This window comes from Lygodium microphyllum, chromosome 2 (genome assembly GCF_053477565.2).
Source record: "Lygodium microphyllum isolate KBCC chromosome 2, Lygodium_microphyllum_v1.1.10, whole genome shotgun sequence".
Classification (NCBI taxonomy): domain Eukaryota; kingdom Viridiplantae; phylum Streptophyta; class Polypodiopsida; order Schizaeales; family Lygodiaceae; genus Lygodium; species Lygodium microphyllum.
The window spans coordinates 64307841-64335807 of record NC_141136.1 but is presented as its reverse complement, the minus strand read 5'-3'; the positions used below and the strand labels follow the sequence as shown (position 1 = coordinate 64335807).

The following is a 27967-nucleotide window of genomic DNA, read 5'->3' as shown; positions in this document are numbered from 1 at the left end:
ACTACCACCCTTTCACCTGACCGATCAACCAAACCACAATATCTAATTGACCACAATTCAATTCCTTAATCTCCTAAAGATGGAACTTTGAATTCAGCATTCTTGTTTTGAAGGAGATTACACCCAACCAACTATCCCACACCAAATAACACAAGAACAACACAATTGAGAATCCTTGTTTTGAAGGAGATGACACCCAACCGACTACCCCACACCAAATAACACAAGAACACCATCGACAAAAGGAGCACAACATACTTGATCTCAGTAAAATACTTCGAAGGCACCACTGCTTTTATAGATTAGCTCTTTCAGAGAAACTGGTCTTCTGAGAGCATGTTGAAGATTGAGAAAAAGAATAGCATGATTCATTAAGCTCAGGGCCACTCAACAACTCAAAACTAAGTTGTAGGCAATAGCCCTGGGAAAATGTGCATTACATACTTAACATAAGGTTGAGCTAATCACAAACCTCAAAAAACCATTCTCTAAAATCCTAATCCTCACAACATTAGCCAACTGAATTGAGAATGATATTCAGCATCATTAAGAGTTCCTAGTCTCAGCAATGTTGGTGAGGCACATCAAAATGGAGCCAATCTCTGGCCAGCATATAAGCCAGTGCACACCACTGCAATTCGACACATATGAATGTCTGTCATTAACCATGCAAGTTTACAAGCATAACGCTGGTCAATCACTATGATTATCATTAAAACGCACGAGAGCAGTGATTCCCAGGACTGACAGGAGCAAGAAGAGCCTTACACTGGCTTTCTGAATATTGCTGATGTTGAATGAATTGCCTTACAACAAAATAACTGCATACTATGCTCAATCTATGCAAAAGCACAAAGTACAATTCAGGAGACTGGATCATTTTGAGAACTGCAACTTATCACAAACATGACACTCCCTTAATTGCTTTGCATACATGACCAATTGTTCTGCAGAAACAGTACTGCAAGAAAAATAATTAACCAGTGCATTTTTACTGGGGAGATGCAAGGAGGTACCCTCCTCACACTCCTTTCAAGCTCACTAGTCTGCATATGCAGGTGCCAATAGCTACCACGCTGTTCAAGCAGAACAAACTATCCTGGCAAATTCTAGCTTCAAAAGCTGAACTGAGGTATATCCTCCGAAATAATTCCTGCAGCAAAACAACATGAGATAATATTTTTTGACTTCATCTTTGGATTTTTAAACAGACTGTCTGAAACATGACATGGTGCAAAGTTTACCTGGGAGATCATGACGGTACAACATGATGCATTTCATTTGCCTTGTCCATTACACCCATCAGGTTACAACGAAGAGCCGAGTCAGTTTAATTAATAGTCTCTCCCTTGCGTTTTGTGTGGAAAAGGGAGCAGCAATAAACAAACATATCTGTGAACAACCAAGTTCCACATGCAATGAAACTAGTCTCAATTTTAAATGAGCTCCATATATTGGATAATACAGTTATCATTGTAACCACCAGTTTGAAATTGTTACCTGATACAGCTCCTATTGTTAACCATTACTTTAAATTTGCATACTGGTACAGATACTATGGTCTATCAAAAATACCTAGAAGGAAGCAGAAACACTTTAAACAGCTCTACAAAAACTATTACCTCTCACAAATGGCTTAAATATCATCTCCCAAACTAGCAGATTCTTCATCATCATCACTCCCATCAGATCCACTGCTGCTACTGCCACTTTCGCTACCACTGCTACTACCACTTCCACTGCTCCCACTGCTGTCACTTGAACTCTGCTGCTTTTCAGCTACACTGGCCTGGGCTCTTAGGGCTTCTGCTGCATTTACCCCATCATCATCCTCACTCACATCAACATCTTCAATCTCATAATCACTTTCATGTTCCTCTTCCTCGATATTGACTTCTGTCTGTGGGGCTTCAGCAGACTTGAGCTTTTGCTCTTTCCCATCAACCTCACTTGCGTCAGGTAGTACTTCATTGCTGACTTTGGCATCCACCACTGGTGAAGGTGCTGCTGGAGAAATTCTCCCTTTCATTATTTTCAGCTCTGCTTTTCTTTTATTTGGTTTCTTCTCAGCTATAACATCAAAAAATCAGGGAGATTTATCGTGAACTTTCATGAAATTTAGTATCCTATTAAACAAGAAAAGCAATTACAAATACCTGAAACTTCTATATTACCCAGAGGAATCTCTTCGACTTGAACCTGCATCCATAGACAATATCCTCATCAGGCATAATGTAAAAGCATCAATAAATTATATGGTCATTAAAGCATCATTGACCATTTCGACCATAACAATTGAAGCTTGAGAAAAATCCCATCGATGGACACCATTAAAATCACTGGCAATGGAAAACTCAACCCAAGGAGAAAAGGGAAAGACAAATGAAAGAACATGAGCTGAAATGAAGAATGCACAGAACTGAATTATAAGATACAATTCTAAATGCTCCTGTATTGAAGATCTCCTCTACAGCTGCCAAGTTCATCTCCTAAAGAGTAAGGAAGGAGGCTTTAGAGAGCCCATCATTGGCACTTCTGGCCCTCCTGATCCAGAAAGGCTGCAAGCAGCTTGTCCATGAGAAAGGGAGTGTCGCATTGCATCTGTCATCAAAAGTGGAGTGATGCAAACACTCCTTTCTCTACATGTAAGCACCCTCTGATGGAGCCTGACGGATCTAGACTGTGTGAGCTGAGGGTGAGAGCATCAGATACTGCACAAAGAGTAGAGAGCAGTAGAGAGGAGTGTGAGCACAAAACAATGGATGTTCGGTACAAAGACGAGTGTACCACTCTTTTAGGTTTTGATAATATATAAAGTACAAGAGTGTAAGGGTGCCTTCACACCCGAACATTGTAAACGGCACGGTGAGCCTTTATTTCCAACAACTTCCCACCCAAAGGCAACGTGCCTCAAGGTAGAGAAAAGAATCAACTAAGTCTATGTATGTACTAAGCTTCCATCATCTGGTGACAATGAGCAAACCGCTTGGCTGGAAGACCCTTCGTGAGAAGGTCTGCAAGGTTATCATCTGTATGCACCTTGACAAGCTCAATGCCCTTGCTGTCAAGTACATCCCTGATAAAGTGATACGTCACCTATATGTGCTTTGTCTTTGCGTGAAAGACAAGATTCCTTGCTAGCATAATAGCACTCTGACTATCACAGTGAAGGATAGGAACCTCTATAATACCAAGTTCTCTCACCAAACATGAAAGCCATAAAGCCTCTTTGCATGCCTTAGTGGCAGCCACATATTCTGCCTTTGTAGTAGACAATGCGACACATTTTTGCAGCCTAGATATCCAAGACACTATTCCGCCTGTGAACATGAACACATATCTTGAAGTAGACTTCCTACAGTCAGGATGGCCAACATAGTCTGCATTCATGAGCCCAACAACAGATTACTTCTGCTTACCAAAGCAAATACACAAATCCTTTGGGCCCTTGAGGTATCTCATGATACCCTTCACTGCTTCCCAATGCTTTTTGCTAGGATATGCCATGTATCTGCTAACCACTCCCACTGCAAATGCAAGGTCAGGACATGTAGCAACCATAGCATACATCAAGCTACCAACAGCTGAAGCATATGGTATCTTAGCCATTTCAGCCTTTCCATCATTTGATGTAGGGCTGTCATCTGCACTAAGTTTCACATATGGAGGCAATGGTACACTAATGGCTTTGCCCCCCTCCATATTGAAACACTGCAAAACTTTAGTGACATGCTCTTGCTTTGATATATAAAGAAGACCCTTCAATCTGTCTCTAAGTATACGCATGCCAAGAATGTGATTGGCCTCACCAAGATCCTTCATATCAAAGCTATTGCGTAAACTCTGCTTCAAGGAGTCCCAAGGCATGAACATCCTTGCCTACAATCAACATATCATCCACATACAAAACCAAGAGAATAAGGGTGCCATCTGTTGCCTTCTTGGTGTATAAGGAGTGATCAACTTGAGAACGATGAAATCCTTAAGATTGCATGAATGTATCAAATTACATTCAAACTTGTAATACCATTCTCGTGGTGCCTGCTTCAACCCATACAAACTCTTATTGAGTTTACATACCATGTGCTATTTTCCCTCTGCAACAAAACCTTCAGGCTGATGCATATAGATCTCCTCATGCAAATCACCATGTAAAAATCGGTTTTTACATCCATTTGTATGAGTTTCATATCTTCAGATGCAACCGAGCCCAAGATGGTTCACAAAGTAGTCATTTTGACTACAAGAGAAAAGATTTTATCAAAATCAATTCCATGTTCTTGCTTGTACCCTTCAGGAACCAAGTGTGCCTTGTACTTTGGCAAAGAACCAGAGGTGACTTTCATTTTGTTAACCCATTTGCAAGGTAGCACTTTTTGTCCTTTTGGCAAATGCACCAAATCCCAAGTGCCATCCTTCATGAGGGATTCCATCTCTAATAGCATTGCTTTGTGCCATTTCTTACTATCCTCTCTATCCATTGCTTTTTGGAAGCATGACGGTTCAGCACAATTTGTTGACATGACATAATCAGCCACATAGTTTACACCAGGAACGAACCTATTTGACTGTTTTTGCACTCTGGTCGACCTACGGACGCAATGGTCAAGATTTGCTAGCTGTTCAACCTGCAAATCTGTATTAACAGCTTGCTGTTCTGCAGATTCAACGTGTTGTACAGCTAGTTCAGGTTGTTCCAAAGGCACATGTTCTTGCTGAATTTGTGGGACATCGTGGGCAAGATACTGCTACTCATTTTCAATATCATTCCCTGCATTTTCAGAGACATTTACAACAGGTATTTGCTGCTGTCTAACGAGCATTCTTTGCTGTCCTATCGGTACATCCTTCCAGAATACAACCCTTCTGACCTCCTCTGTTCTTTTAAGCTGTTTGTGCATGCGATCTTTCCAAAAGAAAACATCATTGATGCATACTACTTTTCTTTTCTCAAGATCCCATAATCCATACCCCATCTCACCTTCATCACCATATCCTAGGAAAATACATTTACAAGACTTTGGCTCAAGTTTGTTGTGTTCTTCCTTGCAAATGTGTGCACAAATGCCTCGCAGCCAAACACTCTCAAGTGAGCATACGAAGGTGGCTTGCCCGACCACTCTTCTTGAGGAACTCCCCCCCACCCCAAAAAACCTGTTTGGTGGCCGATTAATCAAGTGTACGGATTGTCATAACAGCCTCTGCTCAAAATCCATGAGGTAAAGCAACATGTGATAGCATTGTACGAACCTTGTCTTGAATGGTCTTGTTCATACACTCTACAATACCGTTTTGGGGCAAATTATGGGGGACAGTAAGCTCCCTTTTAATCCCTTTGTTGTCACAGAAGTCCTAAAAGGCTTTGGACACGTATTCCCCACCATTGTCAAAGCGAATGCATTTTAATGTCTTGTTGGTCTGATTTTCAGCAAGTGCCAGGATTTTTTTGAATTTATCCAAGGCCTCGTTTTTGCAACAGATTGGATAAACCCATACTTTGTATGTAGCATCATCAACAAAGGTAATGAAATACTTCTTCCCCCCTAAAGATAATCCTGGCATTTGACATACATCTGAATGTACCAACTCTAAGAGTAAAGACTTTAGAGAAAGAAAATTTTTATGTTAAGTTTAAGCATGTTTACCATAAATACAATGATCGCACTGTTCAAAATTAGCCAAACAAGAGAGCACTTTAATTCCAAATTGACTCATGTGTCCCAACCGGCTATGCAATAAAGAAACACTTGGCTGCTCAGTTATGGCGACTACATGGTTACGTACACTAGATACATGCAAAGGATACAACGTATCACTTTTGGACCCCTTGGTAACAATGCGAGAGCCCTTACAAATTTTCCATTTGCTATCCCCAAAGGTGGTGTGATAGCATTCATCATCTAGCTGCCCTATGCTTATCAAGCTCTTCTTGAGCTGAGGTACATGTTTCACATTATGCAAAACAAACACGGAGCCATGCTGAAATTTCAGTTTCACACTGTCAATGCCTGCATTTTTACATGCATAGTTATCCCCCAAGTGGACAACACCACGTACACCACCATTGTATTCAGAGAACCACTCATGATGTGGTGTGACGTGAAAGGACACATCTAAATCAAGTATCCAAGTGTGCATATCATCCTCAAAATCTGCAATCAATACATGTGCACTCAAAGAAGAAGCAAAAAGTACATCACCATCACTGTCAGTATCAAGAGTGACCACATTAACCTCTTCTATTTTCTCATTGCTCTTCTTTGCGAGCTGGCTGTCCTTTCTTTCAACCTTGTTGTCTTCAGTGTTTTTGTTTATGCCCTTCTCTTTCTTCAATTGAAAACAATCCCGTTTGTAGTGCCCTTTTTTGCCACAATGATGGCACCCCACATTTTTTCCAAGAGACTTGCTGCGTGCTCTATTTTCAGAACTGCCCTTGTGCTGAAATCTGCCTCTAGTGTGTAATGCATTAAAAGACTTGTTTTCTAAGTTATTCTACCTATCGAATTCTTCCATCATCAAAGAACTCTCCACATCAAAGTATAACAGCTGAGCATTCGAATTACTCATAGCTGTCCTCAAAGTATCCCAACTTTCAGGCAAAGTACATAGCAAGAAAGTAGCCTTGAACTCTTCATCAATATGGAAATCCAAAGCAATCAACTGACTGAAAATTAAGTTAAACACATTCAAATGTACAGACATGGCTGTTCCTTCTTTCCTGCGAAAGTCCATTAATCTTTTCAGCCGATAAACCTTGCTAGCTGCACTTTTCTGAGCATACAATTCTTCGAGCCTTTGCCACATTGTATATGCCAAATTCAGCTTCTCAATGTCTAAGAGCAAGTTGTCTAACACTAAGAGCTCAATGGTAGAGAGAGCAAGCTTGTCCAAGTCATCCCACTCATCTTGTTCCATATCTGCTGGTTTGATTCCCTTTGTTTTGATGGGCTTTACATGTTTCTTCTACACCAAGACATTGTAGCACAATTTTTGCCAAATTGCAAAATTATGTGCACCCTCAAGCTTCTTAATGTGCAAAAGATTACTATTGTCACTGTTTTGATTCCTTTTGTTTTGATGGGCTTTACATGTTTCTTCTACACCAAGACATTGTAGCACAATTTTTGCCAAATTGCAAAATTATGTCCACCCTCAAGCTTCTTAATGTGCAAAAGATTATTGTTGTCACTGTTTCCAACCATAATTTGCAAACCCAAATTGACTAACCAATCACCAAAGGTAAGCCCAAATGTGACACAAGTAACCACGATACATAAAAGTACCAACTAACAATGAAAAAATCCCGAGATTGCAGAAATTTCAGATCTCAAATAGGATTTCAAAGTTAAAAGGTGTCTATTGCTACACTCCTCAAGCAATTACTGACACATTTAGCGACCAAGCCACCAATTACATGTGAAATTCCCAAAATTTCACAGCAATTTCTGCTCCAAAGGCACTCCTATGCACAAATTTGGCAATTTTGATCAAAAGCCCCAAATTTTTAGAGGGTAATCCATCCAGATAGCATCAATACATGTACCCAAGTGCATGTACCAAACATTTGTTGCATAGATTGAAGGGATTTTGCAAAAGCCCCAAATTTATTGGATTCAGAGTGCACGAATTTTAGTGAAATTGAAGAAATTCCACAAAAATGTGAGAATCCCCAAAATTTCTCGAGCAGATGTGCACCAAATGTGCAATTTCTGAGCCGGATTGTATTGTCTTCACTGAAGTCCCCAAATCAAAGAAAAGCCCCAATTTTCTTGGGTAAAATTTTACTTTTTGCCTATGCATGTGAACGGCCGGTAAAATAATTGCAAAAATTAAGGAGATATTTTTTAAAAAAGAAAGGAAGACGTGACGGATTTATCCTGGCATTGACCAGGGCCCGTCAAATCTAATGCCTAGCCTGCAACCTGTCATCAGAGTGTCCCACTACTTGCCGGTGTACTTGTGCTTGTCATTGCCTTTGACACCCACTGCATCCTCGAGATCCTTGACTTGTTACCATGAAATAACTGCCATATGCATCACATGTGCTAAACAACCTTGCATATTTGATTAATATCTTAATCAAATGTTATCGGCAAGATAAGAGCATCTCAAAATTTCACATCCCCATGACCAACCTTCCCCTTGAAATCCTTGCAATCATCCTCAATCGCATTGCATTGTGCCAAAGGAAAAGCATACTACACTCGAATTTCCATAAGGCATCACAGTCACAACATCGACCACTGTTGTCTAACCATGCCATATGCCCCAAACCAGCTGAAAATTTCTAGCCAGCATCATAACATAAAACTAAAAATTAGTCCAAAACTGTTACTAGAAACCCAATAGATCCATCCATAACTCATGTTTCTCAACTGTTCTGACTTCAAAACCATAGTAAAGTATATTCTCAGCCTAAACCATAGTTGAAACTACCAATGGCATTTACTAATATGCTACTATCCATGGAACCAGCTATAAACCATTGAAAACTCAATATCAACTTATCATTTCTTGATCTGAGAACTGATCACAAACTAATTGCAAAAACTGATCAATAACTAATGCAAAAACAGATGCAAAACTGATCTCAAAAGTGAGCATAAACGCTTCTCAAATTCATCAAAAAACTAAGCTTAAACTAATCAAAAAATTTGTCTCAAATTTGAGGCAAAAACCCATGCTAAACTGATCATAAACTCATACAAAAGTATAGTTTCAGTGCCTAGGTGAAACTCATATTTATCTGCATACATCTCACAGTGACTAGTACACTTGAGTAGTGATCTCATGGCAAGCATACCATCAACATAATTCCTTGGATGCATGCTGAATACATCCGAGATCCACTACATACAAGAGCTATCCACAACTGGCTGAGTGGAAGTGCTACCTTCCCCTTGAGCATCAAGCAATACTCCAAACCCTGCTCTACTGGACTTGAACAAGCCCGAATTGAAGTTGACTGTATTTAAAAGGCATCTAGGTAAAGCTGCAACAATTGAGGATGGTCTACTAAGTCATCCTCTTCCATCCACTTTGCACCTATTAGTGAAACAACGCTAAAGCTTTACCAAGAAGCATATGGAACTTTACCTCTGATTGTACTTGCCTAGAAACCTCCACTAGGTTGTAGATCTTTCTTCCCCTTAAGCATTGCTATGCTTTATAATTTCACATTATTGCAATTCCAACTAAACTAATATGTAGCATTGCATCCAGTTGACTAGTCCCTCTTGTGTACCTGACATGCTAGGAGCACGAGATGCATAAGGAAACATTCATGCTTACATACTTTCAACCATTGCAATGTGACTATGTATGGGAATTTACATACTACCAGCCATACCAAGATATATTTTCCTATACATTGTATGCATTACTAGCAGCATTTTTCCTCATGAATAACACTATACGAAGCACTTATATCACTAGCACTAATACCATGAGTCCCAAACACACTGAGCTGTTTGTGCCCCAACATCATGCCAACATTGTTATGCATGGATTATACATATTACTAGCCATACTCAAATACATTGGACCTTGCACATCACGCATTAGTTACTGCATATGATAAGGAGTTGTGTCATACATCCCCATATGCGGTCCCTCACCCACCATAGCATAAAAACTAGTGCCACCACCAAAGTAACCTAGCTGCCCTATAATTGCATGCATGCCCTGCTATTCAAAAATCATTGCCCCGGCACCATTTGCTTATGCTCACTATCCACATTTGAAACATCACACTGTTGTATTGGCTCTTCCTTCGATACATCTTATTGTTCCAAAGCTCTTGAAGCCAATTTCCTCTTCTTGCCTTTGTTGCCCTCCTCTAAGGGATTCAAAAAGTGTATGAGATAAGGATCATTTGCCAATTGCAATTCTGTGCGTATTTATCCCTTTTCGGTCTTTTGGAGTGGTTGACTCTAGGATCCACCATATTCGTGGCATTGCACATGGCAGTCTTCAAGGCAACCTTTTCCGCCTTACTTGCTTGCTTTTCTCATCTTGCTTGCTTGATATATTTGCTATACACACACCTTAGCCATTTTCTTTGTCACTAATACCCAATAATGGTAGGGATAGTATGCTTGTCTTTGTGAAGGTCTCGGGTCTACTGACCATCCCGTATCACTCTCTCGTTTAGGGCACGGATACTCAATAGGACGAAAACTGATTTGCAACCCTTACCTAATGCTTAATCTATCAAAACCTAAAAAGCCCTAAATTTTAAAAAAAAAACAAGTCCATAGCTAATTCCATCCACCTTTGTAGGGCTTGGTCAGCCACTGGATAGCCGACGTGCACCCTTTGTCCGATGCTCTGTCCTCTCTGGGGTGATCACTTGGGCTCCCTTGGTAAGATAAACATCACCTCTGTAGTCTTAGTAGGCCACTGGGCAACTGGCGCGCACCCTTTGTCCGATGCTCTAGCTGATTTGGGGTGGGACGCCTTGGGGTAAAAGATAAACAAAGCAAGGAATTGGCTAGCCTCTATTCTTGTGGCACCGTGGTTGGGCTTGAGAGGGGGTGTTAAGCTAAAAATGCATTAGCTTTACTTAATCAGCCCCAAAACATGCCTAATTAATGAAGAAACCTAGTTTACTTAAAAGAAACACGATCCTAGAGAGTTAATGTGCCCCATAAGCAAAACCCACTTGGGAGGGCCCAAACTTTCTATAAATAGGTATACTGCCCTCCATTGAGCCCTAATCTCGTTTTTGCAGATTTCAGGTGTTTCAACTTGTTGCCCACACCCCATTCGCAGAGGACATCTCAGCCAAAGCTGTCCATTGCTGTCTACATCAGTTGGAGCCTGATTTCTAGCCCTCTTCTCACAATTTGGAGCTGATCCCAGCAAGGTGACTGCTGTTCCTGCACAGACCTGCTGCCGTACTACCTACCACGTCTTCTGCAGCCTGTGTTTGGCAGTTTTCTCTCTCCTCCAGCTATCGCCCAGCTTCTACAAGCTGTCGCCACATTGTCCAGCCTGCGTTTGGCAGTTTTCTCTCTCTTGCAAGCTGTCTTACCTACGTTTTTAGTATTTCTCTCTTCTGCAGTCTGCGTTTTTAGTCTTTCTCTCTTCTGCAAGCTGTCCTGCCTGCATTTTTAGTCTCTCTCTCACCTACTGTTTGTATTTTTAGGCTTTCTCTCTCCTCACTGCTGTCTGCATCAGATCCAGCTTCTCACTGCTGCGTTTGCTAGTGTTCAACATCCGAAGGCTACCTTGCTACAATTCAGGATCCATTCAGAGTACGACACTCTCTCCAACTCATTTCCCTTGCCCTCATCCTTGAGATACAAGAGTTCGAGGTTCAGTATTCATTCACTACTTAGTGTATTTGCTGCATGAGCATCGTATATTCGGTAGTCATATCACTTCATTCATTTACTGTATTCATTGTCTCTGAGTTACCCTAACCCTAACTGTGTTCTTTTATCAGTTTGTGCTTTTTTCATACGATTTCTGTTTATGTTTCTATATTAGGGTATTTCTTTACACACCTAATCAAGAATGCTATTGCCAACCCCTAGAAGGTGTCTCCTTGCTATCCCCTGCCTATTGAGGCTCCCAAATGGCTGTCTTCTGCAGCAAATTGTTGTTCTCTGACCAAAACTCCTCCTCTCTCCCAACTTGTAAATTGAATGAATGGCTGAGACCTAGCTCCAAAAAAGTTTTCTTGGTTTGCATGGGCATTCTTGCGAAGTGGCAGCCTTCTAAATCCATTTATCAGCATTATCCAACCATTTAATTAATTTTCAGAATTAGATAATCCTGCAAAATTAATTTTCGCACTTTCTACCCAAGCTAAAATTAAATGTGCCCCTCCATAATAAGAATAGCTAGGCCATTTGTAACTTGGGAGTGGTCACCAACCTCTGTTGACCCTTAGACTCACATTATTTAATTAATTAATGCTAGTCCCTAGTGTCACTACATACAACTTATTGGCCAAACAACTATCCTAGGGTCAAAACTGACACCAACTGAAATAATTGCCATGTGCATTACATGTACTAAGCAACCTTCCACATTTGACTAATATTTTAATCACATGCTATCGACAAGATTAGAGCATCTCAAAATTTCACGTCCCTGTGACATTAAGCATAATCCCAACACCTCCAACCATCTTGCTAGGGTGCCCTCCCACGTGAATCCCACTCACCATTAAAACATCTCAAAACGGACCTAGAGTCAAATTAACTCCAAGGTTTGAAACCACTAAATAGTGATACTTGTAAAAATCAGCACATTAGTGGTCCATATCATATCACATGTATGTATTTCAAGGATGAGCATGCCTAACCTCCACCCTCTCACTATCCCTCTCTAGCATGAACATGTAAAGAGTGCTACTCCACTACCATAGAACAACACCATCCTCTCCCTATGCAAATGCATGGAAGAGGAGGAAAGCTATGGTAGAGAAGTTTAAGAATCAAGAGTCTCTAAATTGTTATTGTCACCAAAACACTCTAAAAGTCTACCTTTAGAAGACCCAAAACAATGGTGAAGCTCTAGTTCAACTGTATGGGTGTAAAGACATCAAGAACCCTCCAAGTAGAGCGAAAGTACATGGCAACAATGACCGAGCCATGATAACATGAGTATTACCCATGTCCAGCAGCACACACGCACTCACAGTGAACAAGTGAACAATAAGAGAGAACAGAGTGGTTAGTGTTCAACAACACACATGCGTTCAACAACACTCACAGTGAACAAGTGAACAACAAGAGATAAGACAGTAGTTAGGGTTCAGCAACACACACATGCGTGCACTAACTATGAACAAGTAAACACCAAGAGAGGAGAGAGTGTTGAAATGTCATATCCACTATGTGAGAATGATTTACAAACTCTAAGATATTCTGTACCATGCCCATTGACCCTTCTCCAACTAGAAGGTAAAAAGTACCCTTAGATAAGGGAGTGTTCACACAAGAACTTATGAGGAACATGATAAATGTAACAAATCTCCCTGGAGTGAATGATATGAATGTATACAAGGTATAGGCAAATCCCTAAATGGTACCAAGCCTGGAGCCTTGCGAAAGGCTTCAAACTTCTCTCTAGAGAGAGCTTTTGTAAACACATCTACCAAGTTGTCGTCCATAGAGATATAAACCAAGTTAATCTCCCCTGCATGGAGCCTCTCTCTAACACAACAATAATGCATCTCAAATTCTCAATGTGCTTAGTGCAAGTATGAAAAACAAGATTCCTCGCATCTACCATGTGAGTGGGTGACTATTGTCCCACACTAAGCTCGACCAAAAGGTGTCTGGGCCATACACATTCGAATGTAGTTGTAAATGATGCCCTGTATTCAACTTCATAACTAGATGTGGCCACTATAAACTGCTTCTTGCTCAACCAAGAAATAATCAATCACCAAACATGAAACAATTACCATTGGTGGACACTCTTGTTTCAAAACAACCAAGCCAATCATTGTTTTTGAATGCATGCAAGCAAAGAGAAGTGCCCTTAAGATAAAAAGGGCCCAATGTCTAAGTGCCTTTGAGATAAAGAAAGACATGTTTAACAGTTTACCTATGTATAGTACTAGGTTTGTGCATAAAGCATGCTAACTAAGAGATCCCAAACTGAATATCCGGCCGTATACTACGCAAACACAATAAACAGCCAACATCCAGCTGATAAAAAGAAACATAAAATGAATCTCCTACATCCTCAAGTGTAAACATGCGGCATGTCTCAACTGGAGTAGAGATAGGCTTGCACTCTTGCATCTAAAAAAGCTCAAGGAGCTGCCCAATGTACTTACTGTTGCAAAATAATGCCCCCCTCAACTACAATAAACTGTATACCAAGATAGTAGTTCCAAGTGGCCAAGATTTGTCACATCAAAAGCACGCTACAATTCAGCTTCTAAGGCTGAAATCTGTGTCTCATGGCGTCCAATCAACATCATGTCATCCACATAAAGAATGAGAATCAAGAGGTTATCCCCATCTTTGTGCACATAAAGTGTGCTTTCAATGTGTGAATTACTGAGGCCAAGAGCAATCAAGTATACATGGATCCTTTCATACCATGCCATAAGTGCATGTTTCAAACCATGAGAGCCTTATGCAAACAGCACTCTTTGCTTTCTGAGTCTTTCTAAACAAAGCCAAGAGGGGGTATGACATAAACCTCCTCATGAAGATCACCATTCAACAAGCAGCCTTCACATCCAGCTCATACACATGCCAATCAAAATGAGCAAGCAAAGCAATGACATTGCGAATGGTGGTCATACATGGAGTAGGTGCAAACTTCTCACTATAGTCAATCCCATGTTTTTCGGGCATACCCTTTGGCAACAAGACATGCCTTGTAGTGATCAATGCTACGATCAAATCTGCATTTTAATTTGTAAACCCACTTTGTGCCTATAGCAGGCTTGCCAACAAGCAAGTCACATAACTCCCATGTGCTATTTTTATGAATAGAGTCCATTTCTGATTGCATATGAAACCAACCTTCCTCCACGCATAGGGTGGTAAATAACCTGATTAAGCACTAATTACAGCAAGCATAAAATTCACGTAAACTAAAAATACACACTTTACCACTTTAATATTGAATATTGAACACCCGATTGGCCCCAAAACAAGCACCCTTTGCAGTATTTCTTTATCTTATATTGCAAATGAAAGGAGTACAACGGAGATTCCCTTATCTCCTCTACTAATCCAAGTGCCCCTCACTATCAAAATTCACCAATAAGCCTCCAAACCAATTTGCCCCCTTGGTTTGCTTGGGGATTGGCTTTCACCCTACTCCTTGAAAGACAAATTCAGCCCCAAATCTGATATTGGCTGGCTGGCCTCTTCAATCTCCCTAAAATTCCTCAATTACAGCTCCTAGAATTCAAGTCCTAGGCCTCAATTCTAAGCATGCATCCCGAGATGGCTGTCAAAACCCTAATTTCTACTACAAATTAAGGTTTACAACAGAGATTGACTAAAATCTCTTTCTCTGATGGCTCAAACTATTGAAAAATATTGAGATAAGTTGAGAGATGCCTGGGAGATGAGAGAGAATGTTGTAGAGAGTGATTTCAGAGTTTCATCCTGAGAAACACTGAAAAGCTAATGTTGCTCTACTCAAACAACCATGGAAGTTATCACCTTTGGCTTAGGACCACCAAAAAGACTATTGCCCCCTTCTATAGGCTGTAATCTACACTAGAAGAACCTTGGGCTGCTGTCACCAGCTCCTACAGGGCTCTAAACTCCTATAACATGCTATAGGATTGGCCCCTAGTGACTACAAATCACATCAACAAGCTCTCCTTGCTCTCTAACTGTTAGCCTGCTCTTTATCATTCTCAGTCTGTCATCTCCTGGTTGTGAGCTCCTGTCAGAATCTGACAGGAGACAGAGGAGCTCTGTCAGTCCTTTAGTGGCTGTTTTCATCAGTCCACAGCCTGCGGGAGACACACAGCCCATACTGGGCTGTTTTTGTGCAGTCAGCCCAGTTTTCTGGGCAGGTCGGCCAGATCTGGCCAAAGTCGGCCAGATCTGGCTGGTCGGCCAAATCTGGCCAGGTCGGCCAGATTTGGCAGGTCGGCCAGTTTACTGGCCTGGGGGCTATATATAGCAGCCCCCCCAGTCATTCCAGCATTGTATTCTGCAGGTACAACACTGTCTCCGTCGTCTCCCGCTCCGCCATTGGTGCTGCCATTGCTTCCAGTCTGTTCTGGTGCCCTCACTGACGCTCCGGGCTGCGTGCAGGGACTGCTCTGTCCATTTCAGTGTATTCAGCATTCATCTCGGTCAGTGCAGACTTTCTTCCTTCATTCCCTGCTTTCTCTCTCCTCTCCTCTGTGTTCGTGTTCTTCCGTTGCGCACTCTCACACTAACAGCCTCCTTCTCTCTCACAAAGGGTCAAATAGACTCCACTAGCCCCTCAATACCTTTTTTCCACTTGGATAGGCAAGTTTTGCCAACAATTCTAATCCCATTTTTCATCATTATCTAGCTTAATAAATTACTTTTCAGAATACTAATTTTTAAAAATTAATTTAATAATTACTCTAGTGCTTTAAAATTTTCTTTCACCAACCAATAATTAAATTGGCTAGGCCAATTTGTCTTCCAAGTATCCCTCAGCAGTTATTGAACCTTAGACTGGCACTAATTAATCAATTAATGCCTAATCTTTCATATCACTACTGACACTAGTGGCCAATATTGGTCTAGGCCAAAATTTGACACTAAGGACCATCTAGTACCCATTAGGTATAACTTATTACAACTTTTGCCTTTAGCACCAACTGCATCCTCAAGGTCATTAGCCTATTACCATGAAATAACTACCATGTGCATCACATGTGCTCAACAACCTTGCACATTTTATTAATATCTTAATCAAATGTTATTGGCAAGATTGGAGCACCTCCAAATTTCATGTCCTCGTGACAACATAGCTACCATCCAATGTTCATTCTGTAAGACATCATGTAAAGAGACGGGTTCCTCACATTGCATGCAATAGCTACGACTGCCTGCGCAACCAAGTTACCCTGTGCGTGGCGAGTGGCTGCTCTAGTTCTACTAAGAATTGGAATGGACTATTTGTTGTCCCATAATATATCTAACATCCATCTAGAGATTGTTTTAGCTTCCCGAATAGCAATCCTCTCATCAGCCGCTTCATCATCAGCAATGCCTTGATCAATGGGCTGATGATTAGGCTGCTACTTAGCATGTGTTTGCAGCTGATTTTGCTACTGTAAACCTTCAATAGGTTACTAAAGTTGACCATAATCAGCTGCACTTTGCTAAAACAATGGCAATAAACTATCAAACATGTCCATAGACCCCACATTGGGCTGATTTTTGCAATCCATGAAAGGCTGACCCCAAATCTCTACTAGCAAAAATCTTCTTGGTGGAGGGTTGGTACAAGCGATACCCTTTAAATGCATTTGACAACCTTGTCTTGCAATTTATGTCTTCATGGTTGTGGCACCAAAGCATATGCCAAACAACCAAAGACAAGAATATGTGACACCATGGGTTTCCACCCATTCCAAACCTCATAAGGCATACATTCAGCTAATACTTCAGTGGGGCTACGATTCAGCACATACACTACACACATAATAGCATCCAGCCAAAACTTTGGGGACAACTTATTGTGTGAAAGCATACAACATGCTATTTCCATCAAAGTACGATTTTTTCTTTCAGCCACACCATTTTTTTATGTGTACAAGGCATAGTACATTGATGTGTAATGCCCTTTTCAGCCAAAAAAGAATTAAACTCTCGTGACCTGAAGATGTTATATGATGTACAATCGATGTGACACTTGAAGCACAATCTATCCGGAAAGAAGCCAAGATAAGTGCCATTTTCAGCTAAGGCCAAGAAAGTTTTAAAGTATGCAAACACTTCTAATTTGTGTCTCAAAGCATATGCCCAACAATGACAAGTCATGTCCAGGAATTATTTCATCAATATTTGCAAGCTGCTCCACGATGTCTTTTGAAATTTGTAATGTATGCATCCACAGAATCACTCTATCATATGCTCCATCTCAAGCTGCTTAAGCAAATAGGCTACACAAGCCTCACTACACACCTAATACAACAAAGCAAGCTTATCTCAAGCATCCTTGGTTGTTATACATGACTGACTATGCGTGATAACTTGGCTCTTGCACGAGAGTGCAATCAAAGCACGAGCTTGGGCATCACACCCATCCCATCTTAACTTATCTACTATGGGAGATGCATGAGGAGCTGGAGCGGAAGATCCACTGGTAACAATGGATAAGCTAGAAAAACCTATAGATTCCATGTAGCCAAGCCTACGAGCCTAACCTCTGAACTACATGAGGAGCTGAAGCAAAAGATTCAATGGTGACAATGCATGAGCAAGAAGAACCTGTAGCATTCTATGTAGCTGCGCATGCATGTCTAACCTCTAAACCACACATAACCCCAAAGCTCCTTGGTAAGGAGAACATGCTTCATCATGTATACCCACATGGGATAATTAGTCCCATCCAATTTATTAAAGTCCTCAAACATATTGAGCAAATCATTTCGCCCCGCCATTGCTTGCTACAAATTTCTGGTTTTTGTAACCAGCTACTGTCCAAAGTGCAAATGCAGGGACAGCACAAAAGTAAAGCAAAGAAAAGGCCAAAAAGCTTACAATTTTACACAAAATTGATGATGACAAAAAAGAATTTGTAACTGAAATGACTCCAATGTGTGCGAATGTTGATGTAGAAGGTGTAATTAGTCTCAATGTCAATGAATTTGGGAGAATTTCACAAAAGCCCCAAATTTACTTACTGAAATTTTGTGAAATTTGAGCTTGAACATGAAAAGCCCCAAATTTTTACGCATAATCGAGCAATTTTATAGTACAAATGCAAAATCCCCAAAAATTCTAGTGAAATATAGGGGTTTTTAGGTAAAAACCCCAAATTTTTTACGAAATTTAAGGGAAATTGATGCATGTTACAAAATCCCCAAATTTTTGTGCCTAGGATGGGCCTGCATGTGAACAAGAGTTTATTTGTTGGGTTAATGTTGATTAAGGCCAAAGGAAGCTGAATTTTTTTAACATTAAATATTGTCGGCACTTTGAACAAGTTGTCAACGCAACAGCTACGTGACGTGGATAAGCTGCACATGATGAGATGGAGTTGTTGAGGGGCGGCATGGCTGATTGGTGCAAGCGAGTAACGGGTTGTCAGTGGAGAAAAGGAATTGTCAAGTCAAATATCATTCCATATTGGCTCAACGCAAAACTATCATGGCTTGTTAGGGGAAGCATGAGGAGGCACGGATTGACAACGATTGCAGGAGGTGTGACACGATGGGACAGATAGTGCTTCAGGCTTGAGCTGTCAAGCGTGTACAGCTGATGTGAGACACACAGGCTGTCGCTACAAGAAGTGTCGAGCAAGGCAGCGCAAGCGATTGAGCAGGTCAACGAGGGCAACCAAATGTCATAGGCAGCAAGCAAGATTTGATGGGATTGAAGCATGCTGCCAGAGAGTGGCCTAGCATATGGCTCAATGGTGACAATGGCGGTGGCGGCTTACAAACTGAGTGGTGGCAATTGAGAAGAGGTATGGCTCTAATAGCACTGTTAGGTTAACGTTCAACACATAGGAACATGGAACGGGAATGGGAATAGGGACGGCAGCACTGAGCACGAGTTGCCATCCCCTATTACCATGAGAGGGGGCTCTAACATGGGGACAGGACTAGGATGGTATGGGGATGGGGTAGGACTAGGACAAGAAGCTAGAAAATGGCCATCACCTTTACTATCATTCAACACGCATGCACACACTCACAATGAACAAGTGAATAGCAAGAGAGGAGAGAGTATTGAAATGTCAAATCCACTACGTGAGAATAATATAAAAGTACAATCCCTAAGGTACTTAAGTACCACACCCATTGACATGTGTTCACATGGGGCAAAAACCCTTCTCCAACTAGAAGGTAAAAAGTGCCCCTGGATAAGGGAGCGTTCACACCAAAACTTAAGAGAAACATGATAAGTGTAACAACCCATCTAAAAGATGTATGTATTTTAATTCGCATCCAAACTATTGATATATCATCTTTTAATTGTCAAGTCAAAAAGCAATGTAATAGATACATGTTTCATGAATAGGTATCTTAAGATAACCAATACACAATCGCTAGTTCAGTCATCCCAATTGTATCTTAAGATAACCAATAGATACATGTTTCATGAATAGGTATCTGAAGATAACGAATACGCAATCACTAGTTCAGTCATCCCAATTGTATCTCTTTTCTGCGCAAAATTGGAGTACCCTATGAAGATTTACTTGGATAGATACAGCGCATCAATATATGATCATTAATTTGTTTGGACAAGACATGTAAATCAACTTGGCTTGTACTGAGGGAGAAATACTAACAAGCTAAGCACCAAGGACAAGACTTATGCATTGATCAACTATCCATATTCTAGGTAAACGTTCTGGCAATTGGCCAAGAAAGACATCCTGAAAATCATGAAGTAACTTCTTCAATCCTATATTCCCAAACACACTTAGTTCATACTTGCTAACAAATGAAAGAACAAATGCAATAATATGGCCAAGAACACACTAGGCAATAATCTATTTCACGATTGCATTGCATTATAAGAAGCTTCTATGACAATTCTACCAAAAATTGGCCTGAATAATCATGGGTTTACTTTTATACACTAAGGAAGATATGTGATTATCCTGGTCTATATTTGCCATTGAATGTGTTAAGTCATTCAATGCCTAATAATAAATCTATATGTAAAAACTCAATTCAATATATAATAATTCTATATGTAAAAACACAACTGGAATGTGAGAGTCAACATTAACATGAATTACCTAATAGAACTAATCGATTGGTTGACTTTGGTTTCATCCCAAAAAGTGTCTTCTTTCTGTGGAGGGTTTTGGCATCCTTAGTTTAGGACTCTTGAGTCTCATGTGGCCTTTTTATTCATAGTTGAAGCACATCTGTCCTTACCTTAAAACCTTCAGAAACTTGTTGCGCTTAACCAGATTTCTTTAAAGGACTGTAACACAACTATTGAAGGAAAATACAATTTACTATTGTTTCCCACCCAGCTGTAGTCTTTGATTTTGGATAAGACATTATCATCATCTTATTACTTTTATCTACAAACTTGCAATAATCAGATAATCACAAAAAAAGTCAAGTAGCAGCATGTAACCATGGTTTGTGCTACCAAACACATCTATCCATCCAGTCATGGTTTCCTGGCATCCTACTACCATGTGAGGTCCCCAAGGGGAGCCTTAAGCTGATACAAACTTGGCTTCCACAATAGCACATGTACCTCCACAACACTAGATGGGCTCCTAATTTGAGAACTGTCTTTGGGTTAAGGATCTCTAAATGGCACAACTGAACCTGTCCAGTGTCACTTACGTAAAAATGACCTAGGCAACTGCCTCTAAACTGTATCCTTATGCATCAGTCTGAACACACCCCAACTCACCTATCTTACCTCCAACCTTCATCAAGCCTGTAAAATTAGCTTCATGTGCCAACCCACACCGATACTAGGGTCTGGTATAGGCACATTAGATAACCTCTGTGATAACACACATGATTGATTATGTGTGCATATGGTATTCTGTCATTGCACCAACTTGATACTCCTCATCTGAGTGGAACAGATTGATTCCTTGTCCCACAAAGTTATTGGATTTCATCCGGCCAACCTGATTATTATACTGGTCTGAACTGATCTCAGGATCTTCGAACTGGGTGATCTCGTCAGTACTGCAGTGGAGGCTATTCGCTCATGTATCAAGCATGTGTGAATCACACAGCCTTGGTATTCAGCAGTTTTGGACATGGCCCTCTTCCTCCTGTAGCCTTGTTCTGCATGTGTGTTCTTCATGGACCAACCTTGGGCAGATACACCAACTATGGAACCTCTAGATCTGTAACTCCAGAAGAAGAGCAAAACTAAGCTCAGTTGGCATGGCTTCAGTGGCACCACTGTGAGCACATGAAATGTTGACATGCCTGCAGCCTTACTTTCTACATGCATAGAGCTTACAATCAATTGCTTCCAAATGCCCTTGAATGGACAAACTTCTTTCATGGTTTCCCATGTGATTTTTGCTTTTTGCTTTTTGTTTCTTGTCAGCTTTCACATGTTTCTACATGAAATGTACAATTTCAAAAATATACAACAAAATTATCTGGTTTTGGGTGATCTTCTGGTTTCTAACTTGAAGCTGTACTTGATAAACGTTAAATGTATTGTGCTTTGTACTGACAATTAGTGGATACTAAGTTTTCCCACCTGTAGTATTCCAATTTTCTGCAATGCAGGCATTCAAGTCAGATTAGGTGTCGTAATTAACTGACCTAGAGAAACCTTCTACCTCATTATGAAAAAAAGATGCCTTTGATTCTAAATACAATTCTCCTACATGCTAACCATCATGAAACAGTCTATCATCAAAAAATACTTTCTGGGATTATCAAAGTGCTCTGAGAACTTTGATTCAAACTTCCAAGAAATCTAAACATCCTCATGGATTTCTCAACATCTCACAAAAACTGGTCTGAATTTCCACCATCATCGAACAGTACATCATCAAGAAGAACTTTCTTAGAATAACCAAATTGTTTCAAAGACTTTGATTCGTGTTTCCAAATCTAAACCCCCTCCTGCAGTTTATCTCACAAGGATCAGTCTAACAATCGATGCTTCTGACTTCTTGATTGCTGTGACCCTTTATTTTTGTATTCACTGCTCAAAATCTGCTCTATATCTTACTCCTCAGCAGGTTTCTATGGTAAATTCTGCAACAAAAATCTACTCAAGACAGTGGAAGGTTCTCTATTTGCTGAATAAGTCCCTTTAAACATCTTGGCTAAGCTGGTTACAATCTGGAACATTCAAAGAACCTTACGTAAACAAGAGGAGTTTGCATTGAATAAGTGCCTTTAAACATCTTGGCTAAGCTGATTACAATCTGGAACATTCAAAGAACCTTACGTAAACAAGAGGTGTTTGCATTGAAGTGCAAATAAAAATTGATTCCGAAAAATTTAATAAGTATAAGTATCTGAAAGATATAAAGAAATATGAATGGTAGCTTCCAACAAATTGAAAGTAATCTGGGACATTAACAATATTAGACAAAAGATCGCAATCTAGATGACAGAGTCAAATAAAGTCTTACCAGTGGAGTTATTTTCTCTACGCTAACATTTGAAGCCAATCCAACTGCTCCACCATTCAAATTTCCTGGAGAGGGTGCATGGTCAGCAGCTGATGTACCTGCAGCACTAAGAGCATTGCTGCTGCTAATAGAATTCGCAGTTGCTGAAGATTCTCCAGGAAGTCGCATATGACGGAGGCTCTTCACAGCCCTATGGAGACGCTCTAATCTAAAACTCTTCCCATCAAAAAAAATGATTCCATCAAGCTCTTTGCAGTCTTCGCTATTTCCCTGAAATGAGACCTTCGGTTTTCCAACTTGATTGTTGCAGAAGTCAACGGTGACCTTATTGTCTGTACTTTTGAAGAGTGATCCAGGACGTGTGGTATCTATTGATGCTGGTTTGAATTCATCTGTGTCAAAAGGAACATAGAAGTTGAGACACTTTCTCTCTTACAGCCTACTTCCTATTTACAAGTAATCCTAACAAACTACTTAAAAAGGTTTTCTGTGAGGTTGTGACATACTTTATGTATAATCTTCTCTAAATGCCCTATATCAGTTATTTCCAAGACTCGACACTTCAACAAAATGGAAAGAATTAATATTGAAGCTGAATATGACAATTATTCAAAATTTGCAACTCTGTTGTCCTCTAAAATAGCCATAAGGAGAGATTTAATAATGAAGAAGTGGAGGACAACGGTGGAGATAGCTGTGAGCAACATTGGGGCTATATTCAGCTAACATACATGACTTTACAACAAGGAAATCTGATGTAGGATGAGAGGAAATGAGCCCTTTTTATAGAATAAGCATTGACTCAATGCAACGAGGGAGAGTTTAGTAGCACTTGAGAAGTGTCCAGCCCACAGTTGCCGAGAGTTTCCGAAATGGGGAAACAAATACGTGTTTCGGCATCATGAAACAGAGTTTCAGCCTCAGTCCAACATAGTGAAATGGGAAAATGGGAACTCAAAAAAATATGAAAATAAATATATAAATATAAATGTGTGTTTTGTTGGGGGGGGGGGGGGGAGAGAGAGAGAGAGAGAGAGTGTGTGTGTGTGTGTGTGTACTAACTATACACTATACAAGCTAATACTTCAGCCTTTACATAATTAGATGCTTACATTGCCAAATATACACATTACACTCACTATTTATTAGCTACCAATTGCTAGCAAGAGTATAAGCTTCGTAGTTATGCAAATGTTTGTATGACTCCATGCATCCTCTCAACTACAGATGGCTTCAATGTGTTGGGTGTGAAGGCCCTTATGCTACTCCCGTGTATATATTACTTTACACATGTGAACACACCCTTGCCAGTGTAAGTGTACCATAACCTAAGTATAAAATACATTCCTTAATTCTTTGTGTACCACACTAGTACACATTTATCCCTCAACTCTTCACTCTCTCTCACTACTCACTCAACAGCCACACACATCTCAATTCACTTGCGCATTTCCTAAGTGCTTCCTCTCACACTCTACAAACTAGTATCAAAACATTGGAAAACGTGTTTGTGTGAGCTGGAGGACCGGAACAGGCAATCATTGTCTATCCAAACAGCAGTCATCCCCAGCAGGCAGTCGTGACCAGCACTCATCGGCAGTCGTGAGTGACCAGTTGTGGTAAGCTTTTTTCAGGCGTCAGCTCTGTCAGGCAAGACAGGCGGCAGCTGCGACAACATTTGCAGCAAACATGTCTAGGCTGTCGACACGCGACCAAGCTGTTGACATCAGGTGCAGCCGGCAAGTTTGGCATGCAAATCCAACAGATGACGATGAGCAAATCCAGCAGGTAAAAAGGCTTGGTCAGCGACAACAGGCCCAACTCTCTTACATTTTTTTAATATTGTGCAATTTTTCTTCTCCTTCCCTTACTAGATGTTCATGTGCACAAGCATAGTGTGCCATCTTGGATTAAAAATTTGGGGTTTTTCTTGGATTTGGGAACCGTGAAGTAAAATAGGACAATCTAACCCAAAAATTGCAAACACTGTGCACATTTGCCCCAAAAATTTTGCGGATTTTCATGTACAAGCGAAATTTTGCTCAAGTGAGCCAATTTCATTGTAATTTGTGCACATTTGGATCCCGAAATTTCGGAGTTTTGCAAAATTTGTGAAATTTCTACAACATTTGCTCGTATTTGACACTTGGGATGATGTATTGATGTGATTGGAGCAGATTTACTGCAAAAATTTTGGGGCTTTTCACATCAATGATGCATTTTGAGCCATTTCGAGCTTTGACATTAAAATTACAACATATTCACTGCTAAGTGGGAGAAATTTGGACTTGGGATGTATCAAATGTTACAAAAGGGCAGCTTCTCTTGGTACATATATTACTAAATACTCATTATGCAATGAAACAATGGTATACAGTGTACACAGCAGTTGGGTTATTGCATTTGGGCATTATTGTGATGTATTACTGAAGTGGGAGCTGTCGTTTATGCAAATGTATCAGATCTAATTCATGTACATGCTGTAATCAGTACTTGAGACTAAAATTGCAACAAAACATCTGCTTCTTGGACACCTTTGGCAATATTAAGTGTGTGCACTTGATGTTATATTCAGCAACATTGCTCTTGGCTGAAAGTATTCAGCATTTTATTGTAGTCTTTTATTGCTGAAGATGGCTGGTAGTCCATCTACATCTGACACACAGAATCTCTTTGAGATTCGTAAATTTGATAGCAATGGCTTTGATCTTTGAAAAGATCGTATGTAGGGAATATTTTTTCTAAAGGATTGTGATGATGCTTTGGCAAAACATAAGCCTGTTGCTTTGTCATATGAGGATTGGGCTAAAATGAATAAAAAGACCATTACTTACATTAAAATGGCTATCACAGATGATATCTTGGTTGATATCAAGGGACTTACTACTACTTATGCAGTTTGGGAGAAACTCAAGGCGACGTATGAGAATACAACTCCTATCAATCAGGTACATCTCATGCAAAAGTTAGTCAACTTGAAGCTTGATGAGTCTAAGCTTGCCTCATAGCATTTAAATGCTTTCATTGGTATTTTGAGTCAATTACAAGATGCAGGCTTGCCAGCTTTTGAAAGTGTTCATTCTATCATTTTTATTTTAGTTGAATCTTTAGTTACAAAAATGATTTAATTGTTAAGAATACTACATTGTGCAGGGTGCTTACATCCCAAATTCCCATGTGTGCGCCTAATTGTGCACGTATGTGACTAGCATCAGTGCATATGCTGTTCAGTCTCGTGTTTGCTGTTTGCACCAATTCAGACCAATCGTGCTGCAGATTGATCAGCCACAACTTCACCCTGCCAGCTGTTTATGTTGCGGCAGTACCAATCTATCCAGACACTGATTTTGTTGCACTTTGATCAGCATGCAGCAGTTTGCCCATCTACCCTGCAATTTCTCGCTGTTTGCTACCTGTTTATGTGCTTACTGCTGCACTTTGGTGCGAGCTGGGCAGGTTGATGTCCATCATCCTTGTATAGAGCTACCTGCATTTTCAGCCTTTTCAGATCTAAATGCACTGTCTTGCATTTGTGTTTCCATGCAAGTTCTCTTAATACGGTCTTCATCTACAGTGCTGTAAATTGCAGCATTTTGGTGCATCAGCTCATCACTTCCACACAGTGCCAAGTCAAGTTTTAATTATGCTCAGCGCTCCTCAAGCTCAGCTCGTGAGCTTCAAGAGCACTATTCAAATGATATGCACTAAAGGACTTTTTGTAGCTTGCGGGCCACATATCAAACCCTCAAACCATGAACTACTGCATGCCGAATTGAGGATAAAACCTACAGTCCTAAAAATGGCCTAAAATACATGCAACTATAGGTATCCATACCGTTGGTGCCAAGGGGCTTTGAAGTACATACGCAACATATGTATCCCTACCCTAGGTACGAAGGGGCTTTGAAATACATATGCAAGTCCTCACCTTTATGCTAACACTTCAGGGAAAAACAGACATTGTTCCTCTAGCCATTGCTAACATGGGACAATGCATTACTAGCTCTCGGCATGCAGAAGGTGCAATGACATACACAAGCAACTGCAAACCAGAAACAATTCACAGATTGCAATGACATAACAAGCAACCGCAGACCGGAGCCAATTCATAGATTGCAAGATCCTTACTTTCGCATCGACACCCTTACATAATTTGGACACACCAAAGCCAACATACGGCAAAGCACCTTGTCAGATCATAATACTCCGTCAGTAACATACAATTGTGTACCCAAAGATTCAATGAGACGAAAATATGGAGCTTGGTCGGGTTGATCTATGTTGTTTCGCCACAAGATAAAATCTGAGCAGACAGACGAGGCATTCAGATCAATCAAAGAGCTTAGGAGAGGCTCACATCGCAGGCTGTAGAACCGGGTAGACGAAGAGGGCTCCCGAAAGGTAGACCCGAGGGTCAAAGGAAACCATTGTTCTGGGGGTGGCGCCGAGTCGGGTTCCTTGACCTTTGAATTCATCTTCTTCTTCTCCTCCTCCTCCTGTCTGTCTTTCTTCTTCTTCTTCTTCTTCTTCTTCTTCTTCTCTGCTTTTCCGGCTGTGACCTGTATTCACAGCGAACGCAAGCACAGTCCTTTCATGACATATGATGTCCTGGAGATCCGACCCCACATGGCATGGCATGCTCCAATAAAGCGATGAGACCACTTCACTAATTAAAAGTTATACTACCAAGTTAACAAAAATGGCCATGCCTTGCCATATGAAACCACCAAGAAGGATGGCCTTCAACACTAGGGGAAAATACCAAATGTTTTGTCTCAAACATGGGGAAGTCTAAGCGACACCCAAGAATTGTCAAAGCATGCAAACTTAATGGAGCCTTAAGGTACCTTTCATGCTCTTTACTTCTAGACAAGTGGTAGAATGATAGTCTTGTAACGCCTAGCTAGCCCCTTGGATTGCCTCGAGGCTCCATGTATATAGCCCTCTTCCTCCAAACACCCTCCCAATTAGGAGATGCCTAAGGGAAATGGCAAAGTTTCAAGGTTAAACGATAGACTAGACATGGGCTATCGTTAAGCAACTTCTAGGATTTTTGTGGATCTTGCTTACATAAAGTTGCAACTTGAAAATGATTTTATTGGTGCACAATGAAGTAAGGAGGACCAAAATGGCTAGGGCAAGAAAATTGACAAGGCTTCTATTGCATATCCCCCCCCCCCACTACTCAAGCAAAAATGCACAAACTTTTCAGAGG

General features: G+C 40.6%; 1 protein-coding gene across 3 annotated transcripts; it reads right to left on the bottom strand.

Moving 5' to 3' along the window:
• Nucleotides 1-417: 417 nt before the first annotated feature.
• LOC148039821 (uncharacterized) lies at nucleotides 418-27445 on the bottom strand. Of its 3 annotated transcripts, XM_087694332.1 has the most exons (7): nucleotides 27110-27438; nucleotides 22753-23144; nucleotides 2157-2199; nucleotides 1623-2070; nucleotides 1245-1392; nucleotides 769-1153; nucleotides 424-631 (listed from the first exon to the last, which is right to left on the bottom strand). In XM_087694332.1, exons 1-4 carry the CDS (start codon nucleotides 27225-27227, stop codon nucleotides 1637-1639), a joined length of 987 nt encoding a protein of 328 aa, XP_087550458.1. In that variant the 5' UTR covers nucleotides 27228-27438; the 3' UTR covers nucleotides 424-631; nucleotides 769-1153; nucleotides 1245-1392; nucleotides 1623-1636. The 3 variants fall into 3 exon arrangements, with proteins under 3 accessions (XP_087550467.1, XP_087550451.1, XP_087550458.1); XM_087694341.1 differs by having other exon boundaries at nucleotides 418-1153; nucleotides 2175-2199; nucleotides 27110-27445; XM_087694325.1 differs by having other exon boundaries at nucleotides 421-1153.
• Between the last annotated feature and the right edge of the window lie 522 nt (nucleotides 27446-27967).